The 17,818-nt window shown below is 40.0% G+C and overlaps 1 protein-coding gene across 3 annotated transcripts in view; it reads left to right on the top strand.

Moving 5' to 3' along the window:
* Positions 1-17,818, top strand: part of SLC12A2 (solute carrier family 12 member 2) — a 155,864-nt gene that overhangs the window by 74,311 nt on the left and 63,735 nt on the right. For all 3 annotated transcript variants that reach the window (XM_077462143.1, XM_077462140.1, XM_077462141.1), the window contains 5 exons: positions 255-330; positions 2,466-2,561; positions 13,542-13,681; positions 15,262-15,372; positions 17,696-17,804. In XM_077462143.1, coding sequence (XP_077318269.1) covers positions 255-330; positions 2,466-2,561; positions 13,542-13,681; positions 15,262-15,372; positions 17,696-17,804 — 532 coding nt within the window. The remainder of the gene's footprint in view (positions 1-254; positions 331-2,465; positions 2,562-13,541; positions 13,682-15,261; positions 15,373-17,695; positions 17,805-17,818) is intronic.

The raw sequence follows: 17,818 nt of genomic DNA, 5'->3' as shown, positions 1-17,818 counted from the left end.
GTTGCAATGAACTGCACTGGATTCGTCTTTTGGATACTGAAGTGCATATGGGTTGTTCTGAGTCATTAAATCTGTGTTAAAAACTCATCTGTCACTATGATCTCACATACAGAACTCCCTTTTAGTTTAACATGTAAGACTTCACTAAGCTTTAGTTATATCTATAATGGCCATGTAACTTTTTCAAATATTACCACTTTCTATAGCATGGGACACACCTTTTACTTTTTGTTTTTCATGCGCTCTGTTTGTAGGTACGATGCATGCTGAATATATGGGGCGTGATGTTGTTCATCCGGTTGTCGTGGATTGTTGGGCAAGCTGGAATTGGTAGGTCCTTTTTATCTATGGTTTTATTTTTTTAAAGCTTTTTTTAGTGTTTTCATTATACAAAATATTCTTCCTTCACATAGCCTCACTTCCTCCGTGAAAAAACAAAACATAAAAAAAAAACCTGATTGGCCTAAAGGTTACAGTCACCTGAATGTATAACACACTTCTGAAATTCCAGACATCCCTGAGTAATATAAAAGTAATTTTTGCCGTGTTTCCAAAAAGGGGGCTTTGGTGTATTTCCTGAAAATAGAAGAAAAGCTTTGTTTTACATATGACAGATACTTTGTTCACATGCTAGCTGGATCTGCTTTTCTTCTTTGAAGAAAGAGGATTTGTGATACAAAAGAGAAACATAACCAGCATTGCCTTTTTAAAAAAAAATTTTTTTTTTTTTTTTTTTTTTGCTTTTAAATGAAATCCAATGCTTTAATCTAAGCTTTGGATCTAATGCTAAGCAACCCACGTGTCTTTGAGTTTGCATTTACTAGGGCTACGTTTACACCTATGTGTTCCATTGGCTCAGAATTACAGAAGTAAATGCAGGCATAGCTCACAATACTGCATTTAAAGTGTATGTAAAGTCGGAAGTTTTTTTTTTATCTTAATACATTCTATGCATCAAGGTAAAAAAAACCTTCTGCGTGTAGCAGCCCTCCTCAGTCCCCCTAATACTTAGCTGAGCCCCATCTTTCTCCAGCGTTGCTCCTTGAGTGCCTCGGATGTGTGGCACTCTCCTCCTGATTGACTGAGACACAGCAGCAGCACCTGTGGCTCGGCTCAGTGCCCCCATAGCAAGCTGCTTGCTATGGGGACACTCAACAGGAAGGAGGGGCCAGATAGCCGAAGAGGAGGGTCTGGGCTGCCATGTGCTAATCCAGTGCAGGTAAGTATAGACATGTTTTTGTTATTTTTAGAGAAAAAAAAGAGACTTTACAATCACTTTAAGTCTACACCAGAATGTTACTTGATCTCTTCTGGTGCCTTTAGAGCAAATTTAAATTGAGGAAGTTGTTAAAGATGTGCTCTGCAACTACATTCACAGCAGAGAATAAAGTAATTCTAAAGTCTGAAGATATTCTCAATTCACTTCCTGGTCTCACAGGAGACTCGAGCAACAGTGGGACCCATAGACTCTTTCTGGTGTTAGTCAAATCCTGTGAGGCGGGGGGGGGGGGGGGTGTAGCCAAGCCATGTGTCATGTGTGTGTCTATGGACATACACAGCCTGGCTCGGGAGCACACTCATACAGGTGCCCACATAGCACACAGCTTTCTATGGGGCAACCACAGGAAGAAGATGCGGATAGCACTGGCAGGAGAACACTAAACAATAGGTAAGGAAACACTCTGTGCAATATCATTGTACAGAACAGGTAAGTATAAACCTCCTTTTTTGTTTTAATTTAAAAAAAATAGCTTTAGTATGGCTTGAAATTTCTGTAGAGTGAGTGACCCATAGCAAGTGTACCCAGATGAGTTTTGAAGCATAGGTTGTCTGCCAGTATGCCTAAACCATTATGTTGTATTTAATTAATTTGATTGCTGTGTCTTATTGTAGATATTTTTTTGATGAGTTTCATTTGGCCTATGAAGTTTATATCCCACATCTGTGAAAATATTTTAAGGTGCACCCGGGTACTATACATCAGAATGGGAGTCACGTGTTGCCTACTAATGCTCTCTTGGGATCAGTGGAGAATTTAGGGGGATGGAGGATGTAACGGCATGTTCTTCTTGGATCAGAATGCAGTCTGAATGTCGCAGACACATCACACCTACGCAACTGGATTTTCTGTGTTGGAGGAATAGTTTTTTTTTTTTTTTTTTTTAGCTTGCGATGCCTGAGCCAGGCATACAAAGTTATCCGTTTTGTCCTCCTAAATTGGCTTGGTTTGGAAATCTTCTGTGGCATCAGCAACAGGAAGATGGCAATGTGTGAGAACAACCTCTCCCACCACATTCACTGCCTTATCACTAATATGTTCAGTTGGGATAAGCCCCCAGAATTTGTATTGCATTAGATCTTTATTACAGACCATTTTTCATTCCATTTCATGGTGGGAATTTCCAAGTTGTACATGCGTTGCCTTGTTTCTTTAACTCTCTCTTTTCAACTTTATTCTTTCACAGGTTTAAGTATTGTAGTCATTGCAATGGCCACTGTGGTGACAACTATTACCGGATTGTCTACTTCAGCCATCGCTACAAACGGGTTTGTGAGAGGAGGTAAATATAATGCATGAACTTGAAATATCTCAGTTTTCAAAATGGTTGTTTGATCTGTACTGTTTTCTGCATTGCTTCAGCTGATTAAGAAGTAGCATCTATGTTGTTTAACATAATTAAAAAAAATTATTTTCGTAAAACCAAACAACATTTCCTGTAATAGTTTTTATTGAATTTTTCAAAAGTTTGATTACAACATATTACGAAAAAGGAACACCTATATCTTTCTTGTATCTCAGTATTTACAAGTCGGCTACATTTGTATAATGTCTAGACACATTTTGCATACTATATATAACAGATAACGTACTATTTCAGTTTGTCATACATCGAAATATGCCGTGGTACAGAGCATGGTAAGTGTGAGCCACCTTCTCCTCCGAGCACCCCTATTGGGAACAGACTGTGTCAGGGGGCGAAGGTGACTACTGCTGCTGACCATAATTTCAAACGTTATACTAAAACATCTCAATACAGGCTGTGTTTGTAGCGTTTTGCTAACCAATAAAGTATAAGAGTCCTTTATAGAAAAGTTTAACCTATAACTAGGAACTCGCAAACTGGTAGCTAAATGATCTATATACTTATTGAAGAGTCTCGTTTTAATATAGGACTAAACGTGGTACCTAGGTTTCGGTACGATATAAATTTAAGTTTTATATGAGAGGGGGAGGGAAGAGGATCCAGAGAGATAGAGGGGAGAAGGGGGAGAAAAAAAGGGGGGGGTACAAGTAAGGGCAATCTAAACCTGTTGTAGTTAAGCACTTATGGGTTAAGTTATCAGGTGAATGTGATTTGGGAGCTGTTGACCCATGTGGTCCAGAGATTGCAATTTTTAGTTATTTTAAGTAGGGAACCATTTGTCAGAGCATACATGCGTTCATATATACCGTGTGTGTAAGTCGTTCTTTTTACTTCAGCACAGTTAATCTGCTCGGAGGATTTAAAATTTCTGGTCACTGTTAGTCTTGCTGCCAACAAGATGTGCGTGATTATGTATCTGCTCTGATATGGGTATCGGTCAATGCCAATGTTGAGGGTTGCTAATTCAGGGGATGGAGTTATGTGGGTGTTTGTTACTTCTGCTATTAGGTGGCATACATCTACCCAGAATGAAGTGATCTTGGGGCAGCGCCACAAAATGTGGAATAGTGATCCAGGGAGTCCGCAATGTCTCCAGCATGAGGGTTCTAAGGATGGGTAGTATGCATGTAGTTGAGATGGAGTGAGATACCATCGGAGGTTGATCTTGTAAGTGAGATCCCAGAGATTGAAAGATCGAGTTGCCATATGGGTAATCTGCAAAGCTTTCAACCATTGCTGTGATGTAAAGAAGGTGCCTAGGTCTCTTTCCCATTTAAGACTAGAGGGCAGTTTATCAAAGTTAGATTTCCCCTTCAGTAAGTTGTAGAATAGTGAAATACCCTTAGCTGGGGTATTACTGTTAGTTGTAATAGGTGGTTTTGATCCAAAGGATGTGTTTTTATTATGTTGCCTGCGTGTAAGTAACTCAGATGGTTGTAGTTATTACATGTCAAGCTCTTCAGGTCTATAAAACAAGCTATGCCCCCTGAGTTGAGACTAATAGGTGCTCCCCAGATTTTTCTGAGAATGGAAAGTAGAATGTTTTTGGTGTTCAATAGCAATTACAAAAGCATATGAGATGACAACCAGACACTTTTTTTTTTTTTTTTTTTTTTTTTTTTTTTTTTGTACCCTTTTACTTGTATGGAAAGCCAAACAAAGGGGTTGTTCACATTGATGGGCAGTAAGCACCTATGTAGTATTTGCTCTTGTCCCTTCTCTCTTAGGGGTAAGGGTAGCTAGAGCTATCTGTAAAGTCCTACAGGCAGTGCACTGTTTATCCATTAATACTGCTCTGTAGTGTAAAATACCGGTTATTTTATCTTTTGGGGGACTCCTGGGGGTTTTGTGGACATAAAACAACTAGCCTAGTTATGCGACACACAAAGCCTTCGATACACAAATTCATATTTCCACTTAATACTTTTTATGGGAGAATATTTTAATAAAAAAAAAAAACGAAAGGACCGGAAACAGGTAGCCAAAGAGGGGGCAAGAAACTGGGGGCCCTGTTCTTCTTTACCTTTTGCTCCAGCTGTCCATGACTCCCTCCTATCCATCCTGTATTGAAGGGAGAAACTGACAGGCTAATCCTAAAACAAGGCTATCGTCAAGATGCAACCAGTAAACTGAGGCCAACTAATGTAATGTTCAACCACCTTTTAGGTGAACTTTCACCCTTTACCACTACCGTCCCAACTTTTTTTTTTGCCTCTATTACACTGCCCTATCCTAATGTTTTGCATTCTTGATGATATATTCCTTTTTATCCCTGGCTACTCCACTGTAATCGGTGAAAAATATATAAGGGCCTTTGGGCTTCATGTACTAGAATTATTCTATAAGGTTCACTGCCTAGTACACATGAGAAAAATCTGATGAAAAATATCGATTTCAAAGCAATTGTCTGCTAATCTGATCATTAGTACACAACTCTCTAGAGCCCATCATAACAGTTCATGCAAAATTATCTGAAGGGACAAACATGAAAAGTTTTCTTGTACAATATCAGAACGGACGATTTTCGTTTAATCAGTACAGTATTTGTGAATTAAAAATTGAATGACCAAGACCACTCATGCTCAGAAACGAAAGAATACATTACATTACATCAGCGCGGAAAGTTGTATTCTGTCTTAGGAGAATTTTCATATCGCTTTTGACCACCCACCTAAGATTGAGCATGGCCCCCTTTTTCTAAAACATCCCTGACCCATTGAGGCATGGACGCCAAAGTAACACCCACATGAATGGCAGGACCCAAGGTTTCCCAGCAGAAATTTGCCCAAAGCATCATACTGCCTCTGTTGACTTGCATTCTTATACCGCATCCTGGTGCCATCTCTTCCCAAGGTAAGTGATGCACACGCACCCAGCCATTCACATGATGTAACAGAAAACCTGATTCATATGACCAGGTCATCTTCATTCATTGCTCCGTAGTCCAGTTATGATGTTCATGTGACCATTGTAGAAGCTTTTGGCTGTGGACTCGGGTCAGCATGGGCCTCACAGCCCCATACACAAACTGCAATGCCCAATTTATTTTTTCTGCTTTCACCACATCAACTTCATGGACAACATGTTCACTTGCTGCCTAATATAACGCACCAATTTTCAGATCTCATTCTAATGAGATACTCCCTTTACCTGTCAATGGTCATAATGTTATGGCTGATCTGTGTAAAAAAAAAAAAAAAAAAATTATTAAAAAAAAGGACGACCATTCATCCAATATATTCATTGTGTGTACCAGGCTTTAAAGAACACTCTAATAATCTAAAGCCTAATTTATGTAAAATGAAACATCTAGCTACTAGGATAAACATGGTATGCATAATATAATAAAGAACAAAATGGCTACAACAATACATCCATTTTTAGGAAACCTCACTTAACCTATTATTGCGTTAAAGATAAACTGAACTCTGGATGTTGTGCCGGGAAAAAATAGCAGAGGACAAATGACTAGTCATCAGCGTTGCCTATGGTCTCCCTGAGTGGATCCTTCCCAATTACTGGCTTACAATGCCTTGTTCTGCGTAGTCTCTCTGTGTGTGCAAGCAACTATCTTAGTAGAGGCAGGGAATTTGCTTTCTCAAGTTAGTACCTTGAGCACCAAATCTCACTTCAGAGGCATATAGAAGTACCTAGGCACACTTACATACCAGAAAATGCACTGCTATTTCAGTGCATGAATTCAAGAAAAAGTAGATTCTCGGATTATTCATTAGAAATACTTTTCTCAATTTCCTTTTAACATTGCAAATCTGCAGTTTTTAAGCTCAATACCCCTTTGCACAATGTTTCAATAAAATTTAATTTTTATTGCCATTTTGATCTTGATGTTACTGTGCAGGATTGTTGTTATCCTATCTATGGGTTTCACCTTAAGTTGTAGTTTAGGTAGTGAACATTAAAAGAAAAACACATTCTAGTATTGAAGTCATTGACCAGTTGATATTTCTAGTGCCTGTTCAGCACTTTTCCACCCTTTTCCACCCTTGTGTACTTTTCAGTGCTCTCTGATGTTTTGGAGCTTGTCCTGCTGGAGCCAGGCAAGGCTCATACATTATATATTCACATCTTAAGAATAGCTTTCCTCAGCAGCATTTTAAAACTTCCGGCATATTGAAAAGCACTTAGCCGAAAGTAAGCAGTATGCATTGCATCCCTCCTCGTTCTGGTTGAAACATATTAATCTACAAGAAATACATTTTATGTTGTCCTTTTTTTATTTATTTTTATTTAAAGTAATAGATTTGTTTTTTTAAATGTCTCGATAGGACCACATATACAAACAATAGACATTCTGTAGATAGTGGCCCTATGCGTGTCACAGGAAAAATGAGACACAAAATGCGCGCTCCCAAGATGTTAGATGTGATTAGGGCCTGATGGTTAAATTGATGTGATAACACAAGAACAATGAGGCTCCATTCACATCTGTGCGTTTCACTGCATTTCAGAAAGGCACTGCACAAAAAAAAAAAAAACGCACCAGGCTCTGACCTAAAAAAAAAAATTCTGAAGCTTCTTTGGGGCGATTGCTGTGTAGTGCAGCCTATTCAGGCGGATGGGCTGCCCTATGTGTGATGAGTGAAAATGCTCCAAAACACCTCCCCACCTCGCAAAAAAAAAAAAAAAAAAAAAATAAAAAACGCATGTGGAAATGTGAATTCCTGCTATGCAGAGAAATGAACGGGGCTTGACAGCGGAGTGTTTGTCCACTCCCTCCTATGTACTTGTATAAAGATGGCCATACACTATGCAATTTGAATGTATATTGTGTATTTAGTGAGAAGGGTGATCACTGATTGCATTTCATTTAAAAAATATGGAGCTGGGAATGTATGATGCAGGGTGTGGGCTTATGAGGTCAGCTGGTCAACTCCTTCCTGTGTCATAGCCTATAGTCTGTAAGGAAGAAAGACAGATGCAATTGATACGTTTGGAAACGTGGATTAGGGGCAGTAAGGTATGTGTCTGTAGATTTTACGGAAAGCTTTGATGTTTTTGCAAAAAAAAGTACATGAATGCTATATTGGTGCATAGGGGAGCTGGAATTTAGGGAAAAAAAAAGCGAACTTATCCTTTAATATGTTTTATATCCTAATTGTACTAAAAAAATAAGTAAGGTGCACATGGAAGGCTGGGTGGCTGGATGGTAACTAAACTGGGAAAACTTTTGCTTGTCTGTGATGTGCATTGCCCTTCCATGTGCACCTTGCTGCAAAGGCCAGTTAAAGGTTGGGTGGTTGCCCTTTTTTTTTTTTTTGTACAGTTGGTTGAATCGGGTGTGGGGACACTTGCTTGATGTCACGAGCATCCCTGTGCCTTTTTTAAGGAGGGGGTGAGCTCCCTCCTGGCACACATGCCCTTAAAGTAATTTTATTTATTTTTTTTCCTATAAAAATAAACATCCTACCTGCTGTGTTGCAGTGGATTTGCACAGAGCAGCCTGGATCCTCCTCTTCTTCTTGGGTCCCTCATCTGTGATCCTGGCCCCTCCCTCCTGTTGAGGGCCCCCACAGCAAGCAGCTTTCTATGGGAGCACCCAAGCCGAGTCACAGCTCCCTGTATCCATTCAGGTACAGAGCCCTGACCCAGCCCCGCCCCCTCTCTCCCCTGATTGGCTAGCTGACTTTGGCCGCAGCAGGGGCTAATGGTGCCTCTGCTTTTTCTCAGCCAATCAGGAAATAGAATCTCGGACAGCTGAGCCACTCTTGGACATTGCTAGACAGAGAGGGACCTTGGGTAGGTGTGAGAGGGCTGCTGCACACAGAAGCCTTTTTGCAGTATGTGCTCTTATGTAGAAATTTTAAAGAGTTATCACTGCAGTATACGGAGGATTGTTGATGTGGGCACTGCAGCTTACGCATATGTTTTCAAATGTGTGCAGACAAAACCCTCTGTTTTTAATGTAAATTGTTAGACAGGGTCAATTTGGTTGCTTTGCAGGCTGGCTGGTAAGTGTGCTGTGAAATCTTGTGTTTTGCATAGTATGTCCTAATTAATATACATTATACAGACACTATTCCAAGAGGAAAAAAAAAAGTCCAGTCTAATCTCCAAGATGGTTTCTTGGTGCTCTGTATTTTATCTAATCTTGCCTATTTTCTAAATCCATAGATTTAAATGGAAAATGTATTTTTTTTATAATAAAAGGGGTTGTAAACCCTCATGTTTTTTCACTTTAAGGCATCCTATGCGTTAAGGTGAAAAGACACCCGGCAGTGACCGGCCCCCAGCCCCTCCATTTTACTTACCTGAGCCCTGGAATTTCCCACTGTCCTTCTGCCCGGGGTTCTCGGCTCTTGATTGGATAGATTGATAGCAGTGCAACCATTGGTCACATGGGCACCGGAAAGCAGGGCCGAGTCCTACATTTGGTGTCTATGGACACCGAATGATGAACTCAGGAGCATGCCCGCAAGGTAACCCCCCCAGGAGAGAGCTTCTCCTAGGGGGTTATCTGATAAGAGGAGGAGCCATGAGAGCCGCCGGAGGTGGGGGGGGGAACCCCAGAAGACTAAGATCGGGGTCACTCTGTGCAAAACGAACTGAACAGTGGAAGTAATTATGTTTATTTAAAAAATAAATAAAATCACTTTAAGCCTAATACTGTATGTATTCCTAACTTGGCACTAATTAGGATCAACGGTTCATTTCATGGGAGAATTTTAGATTCCATATTATAGAATGTGATCTAAAATTATGTATTAAATCCTTGCAGGAGCCAGTTATTAAATGCATAATGAAGGAACCACAAAGCAGCTATTCAGAATTCACTTTAGTGAAGTCCGAGCAAAAGATAAATGTAATGTGCAGTATTGAACGCTGTGCTCCGTTGCCTGTTTGCATTGTCTGTAAAGCCGTACGGTAAAACTGCTTTCTAACTGTTCATTTGGAATTTGCAGTGTTGTTCACAAGTTTTGTGTTAAAAAAAAAGAGAAGTAGATTATACTACAGATAGCGTGTGAAAGTGGTTTAGTTTTCTGTATGGTTGCAGCTGACTACAAACCAGGGACAGTGTTGTGCTTTTGTGTGTTTCCACCATTGCCTGTCCTTTCACCTTCCGGTGTTGTTAGGACCAGTAGTGTTGCTGATAATTGTATTCCATACAAAGGCCACACAGGGCTGGGTTATCATGTATTATCAGAAGCATGCTGAACATTCTGCTTCTTTCACTGGCAGCCGGTGTTTTTCACATTGTTTACAAACATATTATAGTGACCTTGTGCGTAAAATCTGCTACCAACCAGCAAGTACAAGTTCAACTTTTATATTGACCCTTTGACATTTGAAGCTACAGCATAAAACATTAGGAAGTGCTGTAGAACTTTTACTTTGTCCATTGCTGATTGCTCAACAATAGCATCACTGATGTTATATTAACCGTTTTGGTTCTAATTAAATTTCCACTCCCAGTGGTATAGTTTGTCAGAAGCACTTAAGCCAGGTGCGCACTACAGTTTGTTTGTTTTTTGCACGAAAAAAAGCTGACGGCTCCAGTAAGGAGCCGCTGTACTAACCATGCAAGGTTAGTCCAGCGATCTCCTCTGCCAGAACACTCCGATTAGCTCTCTTTGCAATTGGCTGAGAGCACTTATCAGGAGTTGGCCGGTGTTCTGATGAGAAAGGTCCCCCCCCCCCATCAGATAGTGTCCGCCCCGTACTGTGCAGTCGCATCGCTTGCGCAGTATGGAGGACAAAGACGCCGAAAGTCTCCGAACATGAACAGCTGTTCATGAGCTCTACACAGCGCCTACACAATTAATAGTGCATTCTGTCACACACTCCCGCACACTGCCAAAGCTCATGGGGGTGGATTTCTCAAATGGGGCGGATCTTTGCGGGGTGTGTTTAAGCAACTAGTTAAGATATAAGCATAATAAAAATTAAATCCGTAAAGTATTGACGTTGCTTGTGTTATGTATGTAACCTTGAACTACCCGCCTTTATCGGCTCTGGCCATCATTGTAAAACTTCTTCAGTTGTGTAATCTGCTCTGCCCATTCTGTAGGCATACCGCGGGAGCGTGCGACAGAATGTACTATTAATTGCACAGGCGCCATGTAGAGCTCATGAACCGCTGTTCATGTTCGGAGACTTTTGTTGTCTCCTTTGTAGTGCGCAAGCGGTGCACCTACGCAGTATAGGGCAGACACTAGCTGATGGGGGACATTTCTCGACAGGACACTGGCTGTTGGTTTTCCAGCATGCACGTTCTGACAGAAGCTGGCCGAACGGACAGACCAACGTACACATGGGCAGAATGTCAGTATTTTTTGTTTCGGCAAATGTCTCCCAACGTTCTGCCCATGTGTGTACGGGGTTTTACTTTTCTCTGTACCTTTTACATAACAGGTAATTGTCAGATTGGTGATGCCGACATCAAACTGATATGATTGCTGTATAAAATGAAATCGGACCTCTACAGACGGCGTAGAATTGTTGTTTCATCTAATTAGTGGACTGTTGTTGGCCAGTCTTTTTTACACGTTGGGGTAAAACGTTCAGTTTTTTTCCCTGGATTGTTGAAGCTGATCTCTAAACAAGCAGATACATTACAATGCAAATATGGAAACTGTTATCCTGGTGCACCAACTTATATAGCCAGGTCTTTAGCCAGTGGAACAGGAGCATAGCTTGGTTAATGTGATGATCTGCCTTCTCACGGGGCAATGAAGGATTAGCACATGAATAAGGTTATCTTGCTTTTCACTCTGCTCTTTCCTTCTGTAAGCAGAACAGTTTTGCAGTAAAGCCTGATTCCTAAGACTTGCCCCCCATCACCATGGTCTTAAGCCACTCTGTGCAGGTGATTTACAGATGGCTGATAGGAAGACAAATTTTCTTATACTAACTCACATTCATGTACACATATACTTGCACAAATGCATTTAAAACCGCTTAAACTGTCACTAAACCCACATCATAAAAAAACTATCAGCATTTGGTCACTGAGATTTTTTTTTTTTATTTATTCTGCAAAAAACCTAATTGATTCTGCTGCTCTCTATCTCTACCTTCTGTCCATGTACCCAATTCAGCTAGGGATTTTTACAGTTGTGGTGGCAACTCTGCACATACTCCGGTTTCAGTTAGTTTCTATTTTGAGCATTTCCTCCCTATCGCATCTGGGCAGCCCATGTGACTAGAGTCGCATAATGAATACATAGTGGTAAATGACAGCCCACTCCCTACCTCCATCCTCCGTGCTCACTAACCAGCTAAACACAATGGGGGAGGGGGCAGGTTAATACATGTAGATTAATAGAGGCTTCATCTCCCTCTTATTCTAAGACACATTCTGGAGGAGCGTGACACAGCCTGTCTGGCAGAAAACCGTCCAACACTGTGTTATTTTTCAGAGTAATAAGGATATATTTGTATGCCAATTTAATTATTGATATATATATTTCTTTATTTTATTTTTTTTACCTCTGTGTTCCAAAGGTTGTTTTTTTTTTATTTTATTTTTATTTTGAACATGTGACCAGTAGCAGAGGACTAGAGGCTCCTCCTGCTTATGTTTCCCCGCAGACAGGCTGGGAAAGATCTGGGTCATGTGACAGCTGTATATCGATTAGAAAAAAGGTACTAAGATTTTTTTTTTAAATTAAAATACAGTGCCATCACCCACATACAGAAAAGGAGGCACAATGTAGATTACATGGTGTGTGTTTAGGATCACTTTAAGCTTTTTTTAAGCAAGAATCAGTGTTGCTTGGAGTTCAGCTTTACGGGCACGTGACTGAATGTATTGCCAGATACAAAGTCACATAAAACAGATCACACAGTTATGACATGAACATACTCTGCAATCCTTTTCCTAAAAATAAACATACATTTTCCTTCCTTTAACAAAGCAGACACAGTTGAGCTTACCACAGTGTACTTAATAAAATCAGATGGAGGTATGGGAATTTCTTTCCTGAAATAAATGATACCTTTCACTTTTGAAATGGGAATACACAATTTAGAGATGTGTGTGAGTGCGGTAAGTAAAAGTGGTTGAATCCCCACCCATCCCATTGATTAAGAAAAATCATGCCTCTAATGCATTCTGGTTTTATTGTCTGTTTAATACCACATAGTGTTTACAAGACTCTGCTGGTGTGTACAACACCGATTCCATTATTGCCTAAAGCATCGTTCCCTGCACGCAGTTGGAAAGGGTCATAGAGTAAACTGTGGCAGGGTCTGTAAACACTGTAACAAACCTAGGAAGGCCCAGGCAGTGACAATGTCCTGGAGGTATTATTTTTTTTTGCTAGCTGTAATGGGCAAGATCTGATTGTTGGAAGACACGGTAGCTCATAGCTGTATTTACGCTTAAACAAAAACCATCAGTTTCTTGAAAAGTGGAGATCTTGAGGGTTGGTGGTAGGTTGCTCATTGTTATGCTCCACTGCTGCTACAGTGCATCGCAGAATGTTACTGAAATTCCATTAGTCACTTAGAGCCAACGCTTTGAGTAGGACAGTGGTAAGGCTTATTGCTGTTCCTGGCAGTACAGCACAGCAAGACCAGACCTTTGGTCCAGGGAGCTAAGGTGATTCAAGTATTAGTAAACTGTTCAATCACCTCAACTCCCTTTTGATTTACTCAGTTTTTTGTTTAGGTATGCTACAATTATTTCCCTAGTATCTAAGTAATGACATATTTTTATATACACAAATGCACATGTGACTTACGTATAGCTACTGTTGTAGGGGATAATTTAAATTATTTTTATGCTATTTTGTGTAATATTTATTTACAATAATTGAATTAATCAGGCAATTTCATATCTAATCTCAAATTATTGGATCCTTTTTATATCAGTGTAAGTGCATTGCATATAAATATGTTGCAGCAGTTGTCAATCATATTTTTCATTGTTTGTAGGCGGTGCATACTACTTAATTTCTCGAAGTTTGGGACCAGAATTTGGAGGTGCAATAGGACTGATCTTTGCATTTGCAAATGCTGTTGCCGTTGCTATGTATGTGGTGGGATTCTCTGAAACTGTTGTGGAATTACTGCAGGTAGGTAATTAAAGGATTTTATACAAAGAATACTTCATAATGCATATTCCTACTAAGGTACAAACTTTTGTCTGTGCTTATGAGTTAGCCAACGCCAGTTTCTGATTCCAAATTCACAATTAAACAAATTGATATGTGCAGCGCAATAAATATACTGCTCAGTTAAACAGTGCAGAAACATTGGCAACCTTAATCCAGGCAATATGTATACAGTGGGGACGGAAAGTATTCGGACCCCCTTAAATTTTTCACTCTGTTATATTGCAGCCATTTGCTAAAATCATTTACGTTCATGTTTTTTCCTCATTAATGTACTCGCAGCACCCCATATTGACACAATTGTTGACATTTTTACAGATTTATTAAAAAGAAAAACTGAAATCTAATAGTGTATTGCCAGCAATAGTTCCATAATGGTGTGTCCACACTTCTATGACATTTGATTTTGAATGTTTTTAGTTATGGTACTTTTTTTTATTTTTTTTTTATTCCCTGGTGCTTAAAATTTGAGGCTTGGTTCTTGTTTTTTTTTTTTTTTTTTTTTTTTGGAGTTGCTTGGCTGTCTACCTGGGATAGAGCCATGACATTCTAAAGAGGGGATGATGGGCTGTACTACAGAGGCTCACTCTTTCTTCAAGCTGAATTCCAGGCTACATGTGTAGTCTCACCTAAATATGCATCATTTTGCTGTTAATGCCAGCTGCTCTCTCTCTCTCCTTGTACTACCCAGTGCAGTCTTGTAACAGCAGCACTGACATAATTATGAGGGCAATGCCTATAGCCGGTGGACCCACCGTCTGGATCTCCTGATCAATGCTGCGTGTGTATTTTTTTCCCTTGACTGTCATCCTGAACCAACGGCTTTTAATATTAGCAGATATTTGCAACCACGTTTTTATCCTAGCCTTATGATGTTAACCAAGATTTCAATTCATGTTTTGCACCACAATTATCTGGAGATAATAACTAGACATTCTATACAGTATATTGTAGTGTTAAATACAGGACTGGATACTAAGACCTAAAAGGAAGTAACTACACACTTTTTCCATATGTCATAATGTGGCATTGGGTGTATTCCTCATGCTGTATCCATAATGTCACGTTTCCAGCACCATACATAGCAGGCAAGTTTTCTTGTACACATCGCTGCGTTGTCACAGCAAGGGCCAGGCACAGACGAAATGTGCAGTATGAAAATTTGAAGCGCTGTGCTTTGTTGATGTCATCAGCTTCATTCACTGGCTGCAATCCAGGAATGTGCCTAAATAGAACCGTTTTACAAATGCCTGTTCATTATACCTAAAGCTGCAGCACGGCACTACCTGCTGGAAACAGCACTTGGTTGTTTACACTAAACGCACACAGGACCTGTCCTGTACTCTGTAGAGGTTTCACTAAAGGGACTTATACAACAGTATGAGTGTTGTATTTAAGTTTGTTTTACGAATGGGGTGGGCTTCTGCTGTACTGTTGTGGTAGCACTGACATTTCTAGAATAGTCTGCACATGTATAGATAGATGCATAAATACATTTACTTATTTTGTTGTTTTTCTTTTTTTTTTTCTCCTTTCCAAAGGAACACAATGCTATTATGGTGGATGACATAAATGATATTCGAATCGTTGGTGCGATAACTGTTGTCCTTTTGTTGGGTATCTCTGTAGCAGGCATGGAGTGGGAAGCAAAAGTAAGTGTCTAGCTAACCATTTGGTGAATCTTTCTTATATTACATGTTATTGTACTGGTAAATCCGACTATACATTTAGCCGAATGGTGGAAGGCTGGACAAGATAACAAGTACTTGCCAATCGGCACCAATTAACAAACATGATAGGATCTGTAGGTTTGTTCTTAAAATGTAGCAGCTCCAAATTTCATAAAAATTCAACTTAAGTGTAACTCCAGCCCAAAAAAAGATTTAAAGTTATGGATAGCATAGGGAAGGGTTAGCACAGCTGTAACATTAGTTTTGCTCACTGTTGCCATGTTCAGAGGATTTCGGCTCACTTTCTGTCCCTTTTGACTATTGGAGTTTGAAAATTTTGGGTTGGAAACAAGGATTGGTGATAAAGCTGCAGTGGAGACACTTATTTTCCAGGATAACTCCATATCGGTTCACATATATGCGTTATGGACGCATTTTGAACCACATCTGAGTCGCATGACATGTTAAACAACATAGTTTTCCATTGAAGCTTATCGCGTGTCTGCGGTACATCCGCAGTCCGAATTGAAAGAGTCTTGTGTGTGTTTTCTGAGCACTGCATTGTGGTTCAGATGCAAATTCCAGGCTCATTGCCTACTATGGGAATGCTTCTGAATCACATATCATCAGTTTTGAACACGAGGGAAAAAAAAACAGCGTGGTAATCCCCCCAATCCATACCAGGCCCTTCAGGTCTGGTATGGATTTTAAGAGGAAAAAAAAAAACACACCCTTTGGTCTGCTATGGATGTGAGGGGAACCCCCATGCCAAAATTAAAATGCCATGGGGGTCCCCATATCAGACCACATGCTCCCAACCTGGGGGGGGGGGGGGAACGGACGACGGGACTTTGGCCTCTTCTCCACAACCCTGGCTGGTGGTTGTAGGGGTCTGCAGGCAGGGCACTTATCGGAATCTTGGGCTCCCAGATCGTGCAACCCCCCCCCCCCCCCCAAAATGTGTATGTGTGTGAGTATGGGGTACATTGTCACAAAAGAATAAAAACAGACAGTTATTGACAAGCCCATTTTTCAAAAGAAAATAGCATAGATGAATAGTCATAATTCAGCACCATGTACTGCGTCCTATGCAGCAAAGCAGACATCAGCTAAAAGGTCCTAGGTAGACTGTAGTTATGTCTAGCATAGAGCTTATCGTTTTGTTTCATGTTCCAAATGCCCTTTATGGATAAAACCAAATTCTATTATTTTCTTCTGAGTTGCTAATTCTGATGTTTTTGTAGCTAATCTCCTATGTCCTTTTCACCTTGATCCTTACTCTAATTAATAAAACTAAATAGTGCAAACAAGATTAAGATATTTCTCAAGAATATTATTTTTATTTGGATGTATGTGACAGACCCTTACTGCCTAAGTCTTTTGACCTGAACTTCCTCTTAATTAGGACATTTAGATTATAAAATGCCAGTTTAGTCACATGTTGTTCATGTTCTCTTGGTAATTAGGTATTTGTGTTTCACATGCCTTTAATTTATAGAACCAAGTACACCGAGCAGCAAATTTTAAACCAATTGGCTTGAAAGTCTATTACTGTGGAGAACTTGTGGTCTCTCTTATTTGGTAACTTCCACTATACGTTTTGCAAAGCATCCCTTACAGGTCATGTTTTTCATGCCTCTTCACGGAATCATTATTAAAATAATAGGTGAGAGTCATAAAGCTGCTGGTGTAAGTACCTGGAAGTGTGGAAAATGGCCCCTTGGTGTCCCTAAGGACTGGAGTTGGGAAGCATTGCTGTACAGTATGCTGGGAGACGGCTCATAAATACACATACCCTTCTCGGATGCTTAGGGGGGATTTATACCTTCAGGCAAAAGGTGGAAAATGTTATCCATATGACCCTCCTTGCCCACAGGAGTTTTATGGGGCTTCCCCACTTTTTTCAGTACAGTCCTGCTTTAGAAACTCATTGCTTTCCATAAAGATCAAATTGTGCCTATCATCTCTGGTCGTATGCTGATTTGCCTTTGTAAAGCAATAGTCTACTCACTCATGGGATCTAAAAGGGATATGTGTAAAGCTTTACTTTTGCAGCTTCACAGTTAACATCCTACTTTCTGTGGTTTACCGTAGCTAGATCTGAGTGCCATTGTGCACCAATACACAATTATGACAGGCCAAGGGAACATAAATTCTAAAAGCACATTTAGCTAGTGCATTTTAAAGATAATTCTGTAAATAATATAATATATACGTTTGAAAAATGTGTTTATTATTAAATATGCAGGTTGGACTTGGTTTACCATTCATTTAAAATAATTCTCCATGGCTTTAATTTTTCCAGGCTCAGATAGTATTATTGGTGATATTGTTGCTGGCGATCGTTGACTTCTTTATAGGAACAGTCATTCCCTTAGAGGACAAGGAGGCTAAAGGATTCTTTGGTTATAAAGGTAAAAGAATAGTG

Source organism: Lithobates pipiens, unplaced genomic scaffold (assembly GCF_037356315.1).
Source record: "Lithobates pipiens isolate NorthernLeopardFrog02 unplaced genomic scaffold, aLitPip1_a1.2 Scaffold_3, whole genome shotgun sequence".
NCBI lineage: Eukaryota > Metazoa > Chordata > Amphibia > Anura > Ranidae > Lithobates > Lithobates pipiens.
This window is presented reverse-complemented; position numbering and strand designations above follow the sequence as displayed.